Source organism: Tripterygium wilfordii, chromosome 22 (assembly GCF_013401445.1).
Source record: "Tripterygium wilfordii isolate XIE 37 chromosome 22, ASM1340144v1, whole genome shotgun sequence".
Taxonomy (NCBI): Eukaryota; Viridiplantae; Streptophyta; class Magnoliopsida; order Celastrales; family Celastraceae; genus Tripterygium; species Tripterygium wilfordii.
In genome coordinates this window covers 6,598,104-6,614,566 of record NC_052253.1, presented here as the reverse complement: position 1 = coordinate 6,614,566, position 16,463 = coordinate 6,598,104, and the positions used below count along the sequence as shown (strand labels likewise).

At 38.4% G+C, this 16,463-nt stretch overlaps 3 protein-coding genes across 3 annotated transcripts; 1 reads left to right on the top strand and 2 right to left on the bottom strand.

The window, feature by feature from the left end:
- Positions 1–6,539: 6,539 nt before the first annotated feature.
- On the bottom strand, positions 6,540–8,998 carry LOC119991458 (pollen-specific leucine-rich repeat extensin-like protein 3). The gene has a single exon (XM_038837809.1). The coding sequence runs from the start codon at positions 8,996–8,998 to the stop codon at positions 6,623–6,625; it is 2,376 nt and encodes a 791-aa protein (XP_038693737.1). The 3' UTR covers positions 6,540–6,622.
- Positions 8,999–9,953: 955 nt separating this feature from the next.
- LOC119990540 (CCG-binding protein 1-like) lies at positions 9,954–11,648 on the bottom strand. The gene is made up of 3 exons (XM_038836511.1): positions 11,268–11,648; positions 10,807–10,880; positions 9,954–10,512 (listed from the first exon to the last, which is right to left on the bottom strand). Exons 1-3 carry the CDS (start codon positions 11,527–11,529, stop codon positions 10,198–10,200), a joined length of 651 nt encoding a protein of 216 aa, XP_038692439.1. The 5' UTR covers positions 11,530–11,648; the 3' UTR covers positions 9,954–10,197.
- Positions 11,649–12,377: 729 nt separating this feature from the next.
- On the top strand, positions 12,378–15,015 carry LOC119992184 (B3 domain-containing transcription factor VRN1-like). The gene is made up of 4 exons (XM_038838849.1): positions 12,378–12,619; positions 13,604–14,222; positions 14,289–14,482; positions 14,567–15,015. Exons 1-4 carry the CDS (start codon positions 12,515–12,517, stop codon positions 14,843–14,845), a joined length of 1,197 nt encoding a protein of 398 aa, XP_038694777.1. The 5' UTR covers positions 12,378–12,514; the 3' UTR covers positions 14,846–15,015.
- Positions 15,016–16,463: the final 1,448 nt, after the last annotated feature.

The window sequence follows — 16,463 nt, the reverse complement described above, 5'->3', positions numbered from 1 at the left end:
ACATAATGCATTTCCAAAAGCTAAACAGAGTCACTAAGTGGAAAACCAAACAGAGTCACTATGTAATTATATGCATTTCCAAAAACTAAATAGAGTCACTAAGTAGAAAAGCAAACATCTTCACTCTGTAATAGACTCCAATCCACTTTGCACCATATTTAAATCTATTAAGATGAACAAAACAAACATTTTGATTCATTAGGAAACAATTTAAACAAAATTAAAATAGAATAACCAAGGAACTTATATAAAAGCTTACCATTCTCAATACTATCAAGCATTTCAAGATCCTCTTCATCTACCTTTGCAGTCTTTCTCAACCAATCTTGGGTGCAAATTAGTGCTTCCACAATCCAAGGAGTGAGTGAACTTCTAAAACAATCAAGAATTCTACCACCTATACTAAAAGCTGATTCAGAAGCAACAGTAGATATTGGAATTGCCAAGAGATCACGTGCCATGGCTGAAACGACAGGGAATCTCTTGCAATTTAACTTCCACCACCCTAAGATATTGACTCTGGGTTCGTTGTCGGCAGTGACATCTAAAAAAAAGATAATCAAAACCCATGAACATAAGCAAACCTATGTCAAAACCAAATATTAGAAATTAGAGAAATTTCTATTCGAAATTTCAGTTCCAAATTAGATCAATTCCAGTTCGAAAAAACCAATAATAAGATGAATCAGAGAAACTTCAGTTAGGGTTACAATTACCTTAGGGTTCCAATGATGTGATAGACTGATAGTGAAAGTGAAAGATGGAGAGCCTGGAAGCCAGATCGATGGAGGGAACTCAGGGAAGGGACACCAGCAACGAGGCAGAGATAATTTGAGAAGAAGCTATATCGAGTATCGACGGCGATGATGGGAGAGCTCATGAATCGTAACTGTGTTCTTCATAGATGTACAAGGTACACTCGTAGTCAACTAGTAGAAACCTAAGTCATAAACGTAATTGTGAGAATTAGACCTAGACTATTTGAGTTGGGTTGGGCCTAAACCTAAGTATTTGGGCCTAACTTAAATCTTTAGTTATTTTGGTTATATCCGAAACCGTAACCGAAAATTTATCCCAGAATTTGCAAAACTTATATAATAATATATCTATAAGATATGACAATAGATAAGAGATGAAGTTAGAAAGTGAATAAAATAAAGAAAAAAAATCTTGTGAATGAATGACACATGGAAATGGGAGAGAGGACAAGGGAAAGGTTAAAAGGAGGAGATGGGGAGGGTGCTCACTTGCACTTCTCCACACATACATTGCTGAGAGAAAGAAAGAGAAGAGAGAGAGAGAAAGAGAGAGTATCTCACCATTGAAAGAAAGAAGGCTCCTAGAGGAGTGAAAGCTACAGGTTGCAAAATCCAAGGAGGATCTATGATTCTTAGTTTACAAATAAGGTAAGAATGATTTGATTTGACTTAAAGAAATGGTGTTAGTGTTGAATCCCAAATAAATGTTATGGTTCTTGCTAGACTTTCAGCAAAGGACTAGAAGTTCACATCAAGGCACCCGAATTAAGGAGATCAAACTTTTATAGAAGGATTATATAATTTTGTATAAAGGATTCAAAGGATGATTTAAAAGCCACAGGCTATTGGCTAGGAAAATAGAGGAATGTGTGAAAATTTAAAAGCTTAAAATGATGATCTAAAGACATGCAACAAAAAGTATACAAAAACGGATCTACTTTGCATATATTCATTTGGTAAAAGGGTTAAGAGAAGCTTGATGAAACCGGTTGGACATATCCATGATTGTTAAAAATGGGTCCCAAAATGAGAGATGAAAATACAAATGCATGATGGATAATCTAAACTACCAAAACATGCATAAGCATATATGATGTTTCTCTTGATGAAGAATATCGACAAAGGTGAGGGTTGCTATCGCTAACACATTCTAAATGGTTTTTATGAAAATATTGCTTATTTGATGTGTTTTTCTAGAAAGAAAATTTATTTCTGAAAAATATATGATGGGTGGGGTTTGATGCTCCTACCCTAAATTATGGTGATTTTTGCATGGTTTGATACTTGGATTTTGAAGGAGTTATTTATATATATATATTCTCTTATGCGGACACCTGCAAGTTAATATAACTTGTGCACTTCTATCTTAGCCGTTGGATCTTTTAAACGGTTGAGATTAAAGAAATTTGGGTTACAACAATTCAACCCATTTGCACACCTAACCCGACTCAACTTCTTCTTCCTCCAGCAGCAATCGCTATTTCTTCATCTCTTTCATTTGGGGAAGCAAATCGACAATGCCCAACAAATCGATTTCGTCCTCTCGCTTTGTCCAGCATTTTTGAACTATCCCGTTTCGTCTCATCCACTCCAGCAGTGAGGGTTTCTGAACTAATCCCTGAGTGAATAGATTTTTGCACCGAAATTGGATCCAAAATAATCTCAAATGTTCCTTGAATTTTGCACTAGCAATTGACCCGAACTGAACCCATAGATCTAGAGGTGGATGCGATTCGCGATTTCAAAGGTGGATGTGATTCGTGACCATTCAAGAGTTTGAGATAAATTAACTGAAATGAAATTTATTTTTCCATTTATTTACGAACCCACATACAAATCCACTGTAGTATTAACCTTCTCTTTTTACAACTTTCAAGAAAAAGAGAATTGGCTTTTTACAAATAGATTTGTAAGAATCCCTGGTGTCAAAATCGAATTCATTCCGCTGACTGAAGAAGAAGTTGAGGTTGCAAACGGGTTGAATTGTTGTAAACGGGTTGAATTGTTGTAAACGGGTTGAATTGTTGTAACCCAAATTTTTTTAATCTCAACCGTTTAAAAGATCCAACAGCTAAGATAGAAGTGTGTAAGTTATGTTAACTTGCGGGTGTCCACATAAGAGAATCCTGATATATACATATTTATATATATATTGTTTGGCCAAATGGACAAATTGAGACTTTGATGACCTTGTGATAGTAAATGATAATTTGATATTGACTTTCAAATTTGAAATTTTGTATACGATTTGTTTTGAACATCATACGAGATTTTGAAGTCTATGGTACTATTTGGAAGTATATGTTTTGAAACTCCCTATTTCGCATTCTTGGTAATATGCACTTGATGGATGAGATATGGATTGAATTGTGAAAGGCAGTGCACGTGACTACGCCAAATCTTGGCCTGGTTGTGGGGAACTTTAATACTACTGTAATACCATGAACTTCTTTCCTTTTAGAAATTAGGTATGACCAACATGTGTTGAGTATGTATATATATATATATATATATATATATATATATATAATCATTAAAAATTAATACTGAGTGATTTGGGGGTGTACGAGTGGTTTTAAAACTGAAATTTTTGACTACAAAGGTAACCGTCCGGACAGCTTTTAAAAGCCATCCGGACAGTCATAGAGGAAACTGAAATAGGGTGATTTCAGGCATAGGTGTCCGGACACCTCCCTAAAATCTACACCCCGAGGATTGTTTTAAACACCCATTTTCGCGATTCTTTCAAAATACCCGACCTAAACAAACCCTCAACCTCATTTTCTCTCAAATTTCCTCCCTCCCATCAATCTAAGATCATCAACCAAGGTAAGATTATCCTCTTTCAAGTTGTTTCAAGTTGGATTCATAACTTCTCTCTCTAGCTTACATATTCTTAAATTTCTCTCTTTGTTCTAATCTTTCAAGGTTTGAACCCAAACTCAAATCCATGAGTTCGTACATCATTTGAGGCCTAAAGGAAGCTTGAATCCCTTCCTTCTACTTGTTTCTACAACCTTGGTAAGTTTCTTAAACCTAAAAGCTAGTATTTAGAGATTGGGTGATTTGGGATTTTAGAGTTTTATGGGTTTTGTAGATTTGGGGGAAAATCTTTAAATTAGATGAAATTAGTGATTTAATAGGTTGATTTAGACTTGTTTATGGTTGTATTGCAAGATTCTATTGTTGATTGGAGTAGCAAGCTTGAGTAGGTGAAGTTCAAGAACTTAGAAAGTTTTGGGTAAGAGAAGGTAATGGGTTCTTGATTTATTGGATTAATTTGTGTTAGATATGTGAAATTGAAGTTGTTTGTATATTGATTGGAGGATGGGCTTACCGAATAAAAGGTTGATTAAGGCCGGAAAAATTCAAGGTTGAGTATCGGTTTACATAGCTAATTTTTGGAGTGCGAGGTAGGGAAATTTCACCCTTTGCTAATCTCTTTGAATATGTCTTCCTATTGAGAACATTTATCCTTCCCCATTGTTCCTTATGATGCATTCTCGCCTTAATTGCACCTAAGGGAGAACAACCTCATTTTGTGATATCCTTATTGTATGATTTGAATTATATTGCATACCCTACTTGTTCAATCTTCCATTGAGCATGAATTACTCTTGAACACAACGTTGTAACATGAAGTTATGATCTAAGAGGTAATTAAAAGGTAAGACATTGGTGGAATGAAAAATGAAACAACACCACGTTGTAACATGAAGTTATGATGTGTCCTATTTTAGGCATCATCATCCAATGATCATGTGAGAGACATTCATCAAAGTAGTCCAAAGCATAACTTAACTCAAGCATGCAATTATGTGCACCATACAACTCTCTGTAATGGTTATTATTTCGTAATAGCTCATCTAATATATCCGTTAGTCTTGTAGGTGCAATCCATTATCAAAATTCTAGGAAAAGTACGTATCAAATTAACACTGGTCGGATGTACCCATCATATGTCCATGACAACCTTTGACTCACTACGACTCCTATGCCACTCAATATAATTTTTCTCAGACAATTGTTTTATAAGAAATTGCATTTGTGATCTACTAGTCTTCTGCAAAATCTTATTCTTTTGCCTAACATTATATATTATCCTCAATGTAGTAGAATTAAGTGGATATCGATCTTTCAGAAGTTTTGACTGATTTATTGCCCTTCGTAGCAAAAATATTTCATCCCTAGTGTTTGTGCAATGTCTTTTTAGAGTACCCAGAATCCATTAGCTAAGGCTTTTGATTTCAAGGTCTAAAAATCTTGATGTTAAGATGCGTGAATGTACCTAGAATCCATAACCTATAGAAATAAAAGTTCATAGAAATTCTATGTACAATTGAATATGTATCAATGACATTCATAGATCAGGTGTGGCCTGATTGCAAGTCTACTGACTCCAGAATTTCTTCATTCCTAGACTTGTAGCTTAAATAGTTTTATCAACTGATGGCTCAATTTTTCTTAATTTATTGAAGGTAAGTGCATGTTTGTCAGATTTTTATTAAATATCAAATCTTTGAAATTTATATGCATGTTTGTTTATATGTGTACAAAATTAGAAGGTATGAATCTTTTATCTTCATCAAGATTTATCAAAAACAAATCCCTATTTTCAATGTTGGCTGTACACAAGTAATTGGGAACCCAAAATTTCGTCAATTCAACCCAAAAATTCACCCATTTATTCATACCTGTCCACCACTTAACACAAAATTAATTCAACACATAACTAAAATAGAGAAAATTTATATTCTTATTATATTGGGAGAATTTTCTATAGTATCGCCCTCTTCATGATTCTCCATATGATTCTCTATAGTATTACTTTTTTCAGAATTTTCTCCATGTTTCCTCTCTTGTTCAATGTAATTCGACGAAATCATTGATCTCCTTGTCATAATCATATTCTTGTTATCCATTGAATATCTAATATTAGTAGAAGTTGGGAGACCAAGAGAAGATGGGGGAGAGCGAGCAAATGATGATTATATTAGGGTTAGAGATTTTAATTTAATGTAATTGTATTGAGCATAAAATACCGGTGCAAAGAGTAAACATGTTTTAAGGCAATTTCATATAATGATATTTTGATAAACTTAAATATTTTAAAAAAAAATTTGTGCAGTGAGTCAAAACTTGTGTGCGAATAGCGGCTCCCATTATGATGATACATGTTCCCCTAATTAACCCAATAAAAGATTAACCACAAAGAGGTAGTTTTTGACAAGGTAGAAAAATAAAATAAAATGAAATGGTCGAATTTCTAATGAATTTCTTATGCAATATTATCAAAACATGAGAATTTGAAAAAAAGCAATTGTAATCGTTTTATCAAATTTATGGACATGGTTTTTTCTTTTTATCTTAAAGTTAACATGCGATATATATAACCCAAAAAAAATTCAGGGGCACTACTCCTAAACCCTGCACAAAGTTTCGTCCCCTTAATATCCAATGTTGGTTTCGCCATTGCTTTATAGAGAATTTTCAGCATTGCAAATTACCAATGAGTTCTTTCATTGTAATACACAATTTAGTAAGGGCATTGCCTTAACTATATTGCAATAGGAAGACGCCATATTTGTTTTTTCAAACTCTTCTATTTGTTATAACCTTTTATAGCCATAAAAGACTTAAAAATACAATTGCAGTGTCAAATATTTGTGTGTTTAATAGTGTTTATACATAGATAAATTGGAAACAAGTGCAAGAGAAGTAGAAGATTACACTAGAAGGGTTTTCATTCATTGCATTTTCGATTTCGATTTGTAACAAGAAGTAAATTGACTTTCTTACAAATGGCTTTCTGTAACTATAAATATGAGCACACGAAATGTTAAGAGACTTCAATAATATGACATTTAGTAGCCTGGGACCATTGGTGGAGGCGGCGATGAGTACTGGAACCCCAGGTTTGGTGGGAGGATAATGTCTTCGAATGTTGGTGGTGGTGGTGGAGATAGAGTTGGCGGTGGTGGAGGTGAGGAGACTGGTGCTGGTGGTGGAGGAGAAAACATTGGTGGTGGTGGTGAAGGAGAGGGCACTGGTGGAGGTGAGGAGGGAACTGGTAGGGGTGGAGAATGGATTGGTGGTGGTGAAGGAGAGGGCACGGGTGGAGGTGGGGAGTGAACCGGTGGGGGTGGAGAATGGATTGGTGATGATGGTAATGGTGAAGGAGAGGGCACAGGTGGAGGTGGAGAATGGATTGGTGGTGGTGGTGGTGAAGGAGAGGGCACTGGTGAAGGTGGAGAGCGAATCAATGGAGGTGGGGAGCGAACCAGTGGGGGTGGAGAATGGACTGGTGGTGGTGGTGAAGGAGAGGTCACTGGTGGAGGTGGGGAGCGAACCGGTGGTGGTGGGGAGCGAACTGATGGGGGTGGAGAATGGACTGGTGGAGGTGGGGAGTGAACTGGTGGAGGTGGGGAGCGTACTGGTGGGGGTGGAGAATGGATTGGTGGTGGTGGTGGTGGTGACCGCACCGGTGGTGGAGGAGAGTGGACCAGTGGTGGTGACTTCATTGGCGGTGGTGGAGAGTTGACTGGTGAGGGTGGTAAGTGTTCAGGTGGTGGTGGGGAGTGGACAGGGGTTAGTGGGGGAGGTGAATGAACTGGCGGCGGTGGTGATTTTACCGGCTTAGGTTCCGGAGACGGTTTTGGTATGGGTTTTGGGGATGGGACCTCAAGAGTTGGTTGTGGTGGTGGTGGAGGGTCTACAGGGGATTGATCATGATCATCAGGTGTTGGAGCTGGTGCTATTGGTTTAGGAGAAAGAGATGGTGGTGATGATGGTTTTGGTGCAGTTGGAGGATTTGGCTTCTCCACTACTGGGACGGATGGTGGTGGTGGTGATGGTTTTGGAGGAGAAGGTGTGGGTTTTTGCTTTGGTGGTGTTTGGACTGGAGGAGGAGGAGATGGTGTGGGTTGTGCTGGCTCTGAGGGAGTTGATGGTGGGGTTTGTGAAGGTGTGGGTTGCGGCTTTGATGGCTTATGAATTGGAGCAGGAGAAGGCGTTGGTCGTGGCTTTGGCTTTGGCGTTATTGGTGTAGATCCTCCGGCACATTTGTTCTTGTTGCAATCCACCGGTCGGCTCACAACAGGGAGGCAAGCCTGCTTCGACTTCTGTTTTGGCTTATTAGCCAAGCAATTGCTCGTATCATCCAATACAATGTCCTTCCTCGATGTTTGTACACATGATTCAGCCTCGCCGGTGAAGTAGTTGTATGAGAATGTGAAATTTGACAAGCCTGGAAGCTTACAGATTGTCTCTGATACAACTCCTGTCAACTTGTTATTAGAAATATCCAAGAGATCAACATTCTTCAACCCAGAAAAACTATTTGGTAAAGATCCAACAAACGAGTTCAAACTGGCATCGAAGACTGTTGCATTCTCCAGCGACCCAATTTCAGACGGGAAGCAACCACCAAGCTCATTGCCCATAAAGATGATCTCATTCAGGTTAGCCATCTTGCCAATACTGCGTGGGATGCAACCAATGAATTTGTTATGAGCAAACGTCACCACAGTGACTGTGGATTCACCAATTGTGTCGGGGATGGTGGATGTGAACCGGTTGTTGTTCAAGAATAATGCATCCAACGGCTTCTTAAAGACTTCCGGCGGCAACTGACCTTCGAAATCATTGAATCTGACATCAAGGTACTTGATGTTTGGCCATGATAGAGTTACAGTTGGGAAAGCACCAACAAAACGGTTGTTGCTAACGTCAAACTCATGCATGAGAGTAAGCCTAGACATGCTCTTGGGGATTATTCCACAAAACCTATTAGTGTTGATGTGAAACAATGCAACATCAGTCATGAGCCCCAACTCAACAGGTAGGTACCCTGCAATGTCAGCATGGTTCAGATCAACACCAGCGACAACGCTCAACTTTGGGTCGTCAAGCGCTGGATCGCAGAAGACACCGTTGTAGGCGCACACATTGGCACCAACCCAATTGCCAGTTGTGTTAAAGGGATCGGAATACATAGCCTTCTTCCATGCCTGGAGAGCAATGTATGCTCTCTTCAGCCTCTGGTTGGCAAAAGTTTCTGTGATTTGAACTTCGTATTCAACATCATCCGGAAGGTCACCATTTTCACGGAATGTCAAGAGCTGACGACGAGCAATGTAGGAAGCTTCAGCATCTGTCAATGCCAAAGAGAAGGTAGAGAATGTAGAGAAGAGGAATGAGAAGAAAAGAAAGCAGCCGAAGGCATTGAGAGGGATAGCCATGGCTGAATACCTTGGCTAACCCAAGGCTGCTTATAGAAAGGAAGGGGGGTGTAGGGGGAGTTATATCGACCAAATAGAAGCGTACGGTTTGACGGCCATTGAGGGGATGTGGAAGGAGATGTCTTGTTTAAACACCATGAATTCTGTTTTGTAGGTTTCAAATTAGATTTGCCGTCTAATTTTAGCAACAAAGTGAGAGGTGTAGCTTTCCCTGGGACTGCGCAATGCAAGAAAAGCATAAAACCTAAAATTAAGCTACTGACCAGTTCTTCTTCTAACTATAAATTTAGCAACAAATAGACAATGTTAACTTCTGGACATGAATGATTCTTGGACGCTCATTGCTCTGTCTGTCCTCTGTTTCTATAAGCATGGTGGTACCACCATATATATACATTGAAGAAATTCTGATTGTATATAATATTATTTTAAGGATGAGATGCCATTGAAGTGAAGCAGGAATACTTTTAAATTAACATTATATGAATCAGTCGACCTCTAATATAAATTCATGGTTGCCTGCATTAAAAGGGTTGCCTAACGCCTTAGTTCATATTAATTTTTACTATAGGCCTTGTAGGCAATATCACCTCTATTTCTACGGATAAACCGTATGAACTCAGAAGGTCTTGAGTTCGATTCCCACTAGAAGTAATACCCTTGTGCCCATGCTTGGAGCTTCGCCCTAACTTACCCTGTTGTCAAGCATAAAACTTATGCTCGATACCATCATTTTCGGTTAAAGGAAAAAGGCAATATCACCTCAGTAAGGTAGTAAGTTATATATAAAAGCCTGTGTTCACAGCTTAATTGGAATACACAAGCAAAGGCACTGGTTGTGAAGCAACATAAACTCTTTTCATCAATCCAGTGTGAATAAATCCTGCAAGTGTTTCTGAACCATAAAAGGAAAAGAACAAGAAGATGAAGGAAAGTCATAAGTAATACTACTCACTGAGCATGAACAAACCAGTCAATTTATTTATAGAATTTAGCAGCAGCAGTATACCACAATGTTGGATACAAACTTTCTAGTGTATAGACACTAATTCACTATAAGAAAAGTTGTTCAAAACAATCAGATCAAAATATTTTGCACATCTGATAGACTGCTAATATTATCTACACAAAACAGCAAAACTCATTTCACACAAACTTATTTAGTATCCAGCCATTTACCCACCACAGGTAAATCCCCTTCAATCAGTTTCATGGTCAGGTGCGGAGGTATACCAAGCGGGGAAGGTTCCTTTACTTCTAAGCAATCTGGTGTAAGGTGAGTCCGGCATTCGAGCACTCTCTTCTTCTGCAAGCTCTTCAAGTGTTTTTGGCAGTCCGTCCGGTATAGGACAGTGTCTCTCCTTTGCTTTATCAGCAATTAGTGTCTTTGCCAGGCCGAACCCATTCGCTTTTCCTTTCTGCATCGATGAAATTCCGTGTAAGCATCCGATTAAGGACTTGAGGCCAGCAGTTTGAAGAATTAGCCTCTCCACATCTTCTTTTGGTGCCTCCTTCTGGTATAAAGTGGGGAACATAGTGTTAGCTTGAAAGACTAGAACACGATTCTTATACTTGTCCGGCCAAGAAAGCACAGACAGACAAACAAGACAAATCAAGATTTTGTTACCCAATTAAGCTTATCAGAATTCCTTAGACAATTTGGGGAATAAAGAGTTTCAGGCTTTTTTTATTCACTATTTGACATAATCATTGGATGTAATTCAATATTGTGAACATAATCAATCACATATATACACACACACACACATATATATATATAATCATATATGTATATATGACAAACTTACTTCGAGATCTTTGAGTTCGAAGTATGCTCTCCAGCAGCTGTAGGAATCATCTCCCTCAAGTGTTGAACAATAATCTGCACCAATATGCAATATAAGAACCAATCTGATTCTTAGGTCCTTACAAAACATCTATACATACAAAAACACACAACCAGAGCTTCTGAGACCAGAAAATTAAACCCAGAAAAACAAACAATATCAGATGTCATTAATCTGTCATCATCAAACAAGCTTTAATCTATCCATGAGAAGCAACCAGTGAAAATCATCAAAAATAGTAACAATTCAAGTGGGAATTATGTAAAACAAAATAACCTAGTTATCAGATCAAACAGAGATGTAAAACAAACAAATACTCCACTAAATCATGCAAGACCGGATAAAACTGGAAAGAAATCGACATCAAAGTTAAATCAGAGAAGTAGTAAATACAGAGCAATTAAGAGTGTGTGTAAAAGGACCTGAGAGATCATTCTCGCACTTTTCAATCAATGGAGGCTCCTTAAGGACTCGCTCGAGCTTAGTTCGGCTAAAAGGTTCAAGCTTTGGTATGTGGGAGCCGTTTGCAGAGGAAGAACAAGTTATTGCCTTCGCAGAAAATCTAGTTGTTGTAGTTATTGGTGAAGAAGGAGGTATTGATGACGTTATCTTCCATGGGATTTCCTTAGCTTCGATAAGGAGTGGAGAAGAAGAACAAGATCTGAAGACTGACTTAATCATCATATCCAAATACACCCACACACTGGTACATAACACAAACCACACAAGAACTGAAGAACAGATGAACAAGAGTGGAGGAAGATGCAATTTTGATTCAGATAAATACTAGTCTTAGCACTTTTGGCCGAGATTTGGATAAGGATTTAGTAATTTTAGATATTTTCAATACTTTTTTGTTTTGTAGATATTTTTATTTTGTCTTTTCTGTTTCTTGTAAGAGGATGTGATGATGATGCGATGCGACCTCCTCATTGTCGTTGATGTGCAATCTGGACCGTAGACATCATTGACTATTGGGACTTAGGGGTGCCTGGGCGACTGGGCCTGGCACCCAGTGTGCAAAAACTGTGGGCAGAGTTGATCCTGTGAAGGAGATTCCATGGCCAATCAAACCCAAAAACCATTGGTCTTTCGGATCGAAGTTCTCATGGGTTTCGTAGGTAGCCTACCGAAGCTCCCATAGACCTTTCGGATTGGACTCAAGACTCTCATGGGTCTTTACGAGCTTGGTTTTGTTGTTGGAGGGTCGCTTGAGCATGTTCTTCTCTGAGACTTTCTGTGGAGAAAACTTCCTTGAATACCCAAGTCGGGCATTCTGATAGATCTGTCATCTTTAATTTGATGTAGTGAGTCTTCTCACTGCTCCAAAGTTTTACTAAATGGGTGTATGGTTTATCCATCTTCGAATGAGGACAAGAGAATACACCATTATTTTGCATTTTCAAGGCACATTTTGAGTAGTAGACCCCACCGGAGGCTCCCAATGTTCCACAAATCAATTACACGTCAAAAGTTGACTGGTAATACTCCAATGTCGCATGCAGTACTGGTGACATGAGTCTCCTACTCACTTGCCACCAAAAACCTTTCTTTTCTTTTCTTTTCTTTTCTTTTGTGCAAACGTTACATACATAGATATCAACGCAAATGGCTGTAGGTGGTCTCACTCTCCCATTCATGCATTTTATCTGAAAAATCGGCAAGAAAAATGTCAGGGCAGCCGGTGCTACTGGATGGGTCAAGCTCTCCGGAGACTCAGTCTTGCATTTTCTACAAGCTGATGGTGGGGTCTATTCTCCATGACAGCAAGTTGGTAATTAACCTTCCATTTTCACTACTCTGCAGCTTCAAAGTCTTCATCTTTCTTTCCTTATTTGCTTGCTTCATTTTTGAGTGTTTTGGAGCGATATTCAAGAAATTAGTTAGTTTGTTAATTTGTTTGGTTTGGTAGGAAAATCCATTTACTGGAAGAAAAAAAGTACTGAAATGCCAGAAAAAAAAAATCTGAAAGGTCAAAAAAAAATGAAGATGATTGTAGTAATTAGTCTATGTAAAGAGAAATTTAAAGAGAGGCAGGAAGTGTACATGCAACTTTTTTTTTTTTTCTTTTTTTTAAATTTGTTATGGGTGTGCTTAACAGTCGAGTATGGTAGAGTTAGAGTTGCAGGATGCAATCTAGAGCTCACAAATTCAATTTCTAGAAACAGCATTTTCATATATTATATGATGGTAAGGTCTTCGTAGATCTCGCATACATGCCCGACTCCATCCATTGCGGGAAATTTGTGCACGTGTGTTGTTTATCCTTTCTTTTTACCTATGGGTGTGCTTCTTGATCTATTACCATATGCATATGTGTTCAAAAATATATAACTGCTCATTATTTTATTGGGGAAGTGCAAGCAAGATTTGGAGTGAGGTTTGATTTATCGGCTTAGCATTTACATCCCTATTGGGGTTGCTACATATGAAGAAGTACCAATGTGTCTTAGCCAATCTGAATGTGTTTCAGCTTTCCTTTAATCTGATGCCAGATTGAATCTGGTGTTGTTATATATGGAGATTTGAAACTATTCCTGTTTGACAGTTCTTCATTGTCATTAATATCGAAATTTGTCCAAGCATGTTCTACTTTTTTAAATGTTCCTTCGCAAACATTTGAGAGAGATTTGAAAAGCGAGTTACCTATATCAAGTCGTATTAATAATTCTGCAATGTCAATGTGTGTGAAGATAAATTTTCTCTATTACTAACTATTCTGCTATGCAAATGTCTCATATGCTGTTTCTACCCTCAGAGGATCCCGGAAAAGTTTGTTAAGAGATATAGAGATGAACTTTCTTCGACTGCTAAGCTCACTGCTTCTGATGGTCGAGTCTGGCCTGTGGAATTATTGAAAGCTGACAACAAGTTATGGTTCGACAATGGTTGGCAGGAATTTGTCGAACACTACTCGATTCGTGTTGGGTATTTCTTAATTTTCAGATACGAAAGGAGTTCAGATTTCAAGGTTTATGTGTTTGATCTGGAAAATTCTGAGATTAAGTATCCGTGTAATTCTATTAGTAGTTCACAAGAACTTGGTGATGACAAACAATCTCCAGCACCTCATCAGAAAGGATGCGACTTAAACAAAATCTCGGGCTCTTTTCCTCCATGCCCCAATCCCATTCCTTCGGAAAATAAGTCTTTGGATGATTCTAGGAACTCAACGTACACTGCAGATGTAGATTGCCTGAATGTGAGAAGGAAAGCACTTGATTTTCAAGGAACATTTCAATCTACTCGAGATGTAGGGATACAGTGCAATTGGAATGAGCTTTTATGTACGATAGATGCATTCAGGACGCGGTTACCTGATAGCGCGGAACAAAGAACCAAAAAACAAAAACAAACAAATGAATTGTGCAAAAACTGTAAGTGATGAACTTAGATGGTCTCTTATTGCCTTTTTCTCCGTGACTAATTGCTTAATTGTGCAGATGAACCAGTATCATTGGGCATTGACAAAGTTGCCCGTGTTAAATCAACTAGGGTAAGTGTTGCAAGGAGGTGGATAGCTGTTACAGAAGAAGAAAAGGCAAGAGCAGTTCATGCTGCTGAACTGTTCAACTCTGATAATCCATTTTGCAGGATTGTTTTGAGACCATCCTATTTAACGAAACGATCAGTTCTGGTGAGTCCTTAACATCCCAGAAAATGCTTTGCGAATTTTTGAATTATGCTTTCTGAAAACATGATAAGACTTCTTCTTGGACAGCATATGCCATCTAGCTTTGCTAACAAGTATCTCACCAGAGATACAGAATTCCTCACGCTTGAGGTTTCTGGTGGGAAACAGTGGCGTGTGGGATGCCTGTACGAGGTTGGTAAGACTAAGTTAAGCAGGGGATGGGCAGAATTTGCGTGGGCGAACAATTTGGAGGAAGGAGATGTTTGCATCTTTGAGTTGATGAACTTGGAGAAAATGATCCTCAAAGTCACCATATTTCACGTTCTTGATGACAACAAAGGCCAGCAAAACAAACCTTCAGTATGAGCTCTTTCTGTATCATGTATGTCTCTATCTTTTGTCGGATGTTTGTCGATCGGTATGATCTTCTCAACCGAAATTTTGTGCTTGTTTTTGTCCATAAGACTGTATAAACTAATGCAACTCTTGATTTCAATATCAACTTTGTGGCCTGATTAGGAATGAAATGTTTGTCCCATCAATATCCTGTTTCATATTCACCAGAATCTAATATAGGGTATAGTTTTTGCTATTATTTCATTTTTGTCTCCTAGTTTGTTAAAAGGTGTTAAGGGATAAAAATCCCACATCGATTGTTGAGGGGCTTGGTGTTTAGTTTATAAGCTTGCCCAAGTCTTTAACTCATTGTCCAGCCTTTTCAGGAAGGTGGGCTGGGAACTGCCACGACCCAATGGGCCGAGATGGTGGGGAGGTTGGCTCTGGGTTGTGCCATCGTGGGCTTTTTCTACATAGTTTTTCATGAAGGATGAGATTCATCCTATATTCCCCTTCCCCCTTCTCTCAGGAATTAGTGCTTCTCTTATGAGATCCTAACTTTTAGGAATCACGAATTATTAAGCACTTCTCATGTTGAATTTTATTTTTGTTTCGAACAAAAAATATGTCGTTGGGTTCGTAAGACCGATCGAAATACAAATATATTTTATTCAATTTTTTTAAAAAAATTGACCCTTAAAAATTAGGACCTTCTTTTAGGATCTCATTTTAAAAAATCATAAGATAATTTCTATATGTGTGTGTGTGAAGAGAGAGGGGAGGTTTAAATGTCTTTATAACTCTCTCGGCAAGATTTTGATGTGAAAGCAGCTTTGCATATGATTTATTTACTCTTTTTTTCACTAAGGACTAACTTGTTTGCTTTAAAAATTAAAATTACTTTGTGGCTTGAGTTTACATTAAACTAGCTAATGGAATTGCTTGTTTAGTTATGACTATTGAACTTCCGGTTAAAGGAATCTTCAACTAAATACACCTACAAATCTTTCAACCAATCATTTTTTTTAATAACCGAGAACGACGTTGTATGGGCCAAAAACCGTTGACCCGAAATATTTGAGCATAAGTTAAAAGGCCCAATGAGGCCCATGGTTAGATCGACCCAAATGTCCGTCCGAAGGAATGATTGGCCCAAGTCCAAGCGAAGGTCCACGGTTAGAATGGGTGCAAGACCAGGCATCTAAGGCCCAAGGCTTTAGATGCCAAATGAGTCCCAGATTGGGCCGCAGACCCAATTACGACCTAACGAAGAAGCTTGTCCGTACGGTCAACACGTGCTGACCACGTGACCTAGAACACTATAAATAGAGGAGGATCCCTCCTCATTTACTCTCCCAACTACCTCATATATCTCTCTCTCTCTAAAAGTCATTCACTTCTCTCACTTAAATATCTCCCACCGTTGACTGACTTGATCGTCGGAGCTTGTTCGGCCGACACCACACCGGTGTCCAAGTTTGACGGTCAACCTTCCTTTGATCTTGTAGGGTTGTCATAGGTCTCGATTTGACGATAACAAGTTGATTGCAGATTTTAGGATCTACAGACGTCATACAAGTTTGTCTTTTGGATTGTTACGAATTATGTGTCCCACATCATTGGGCTATACAAGTTTGCCCTTTGATTT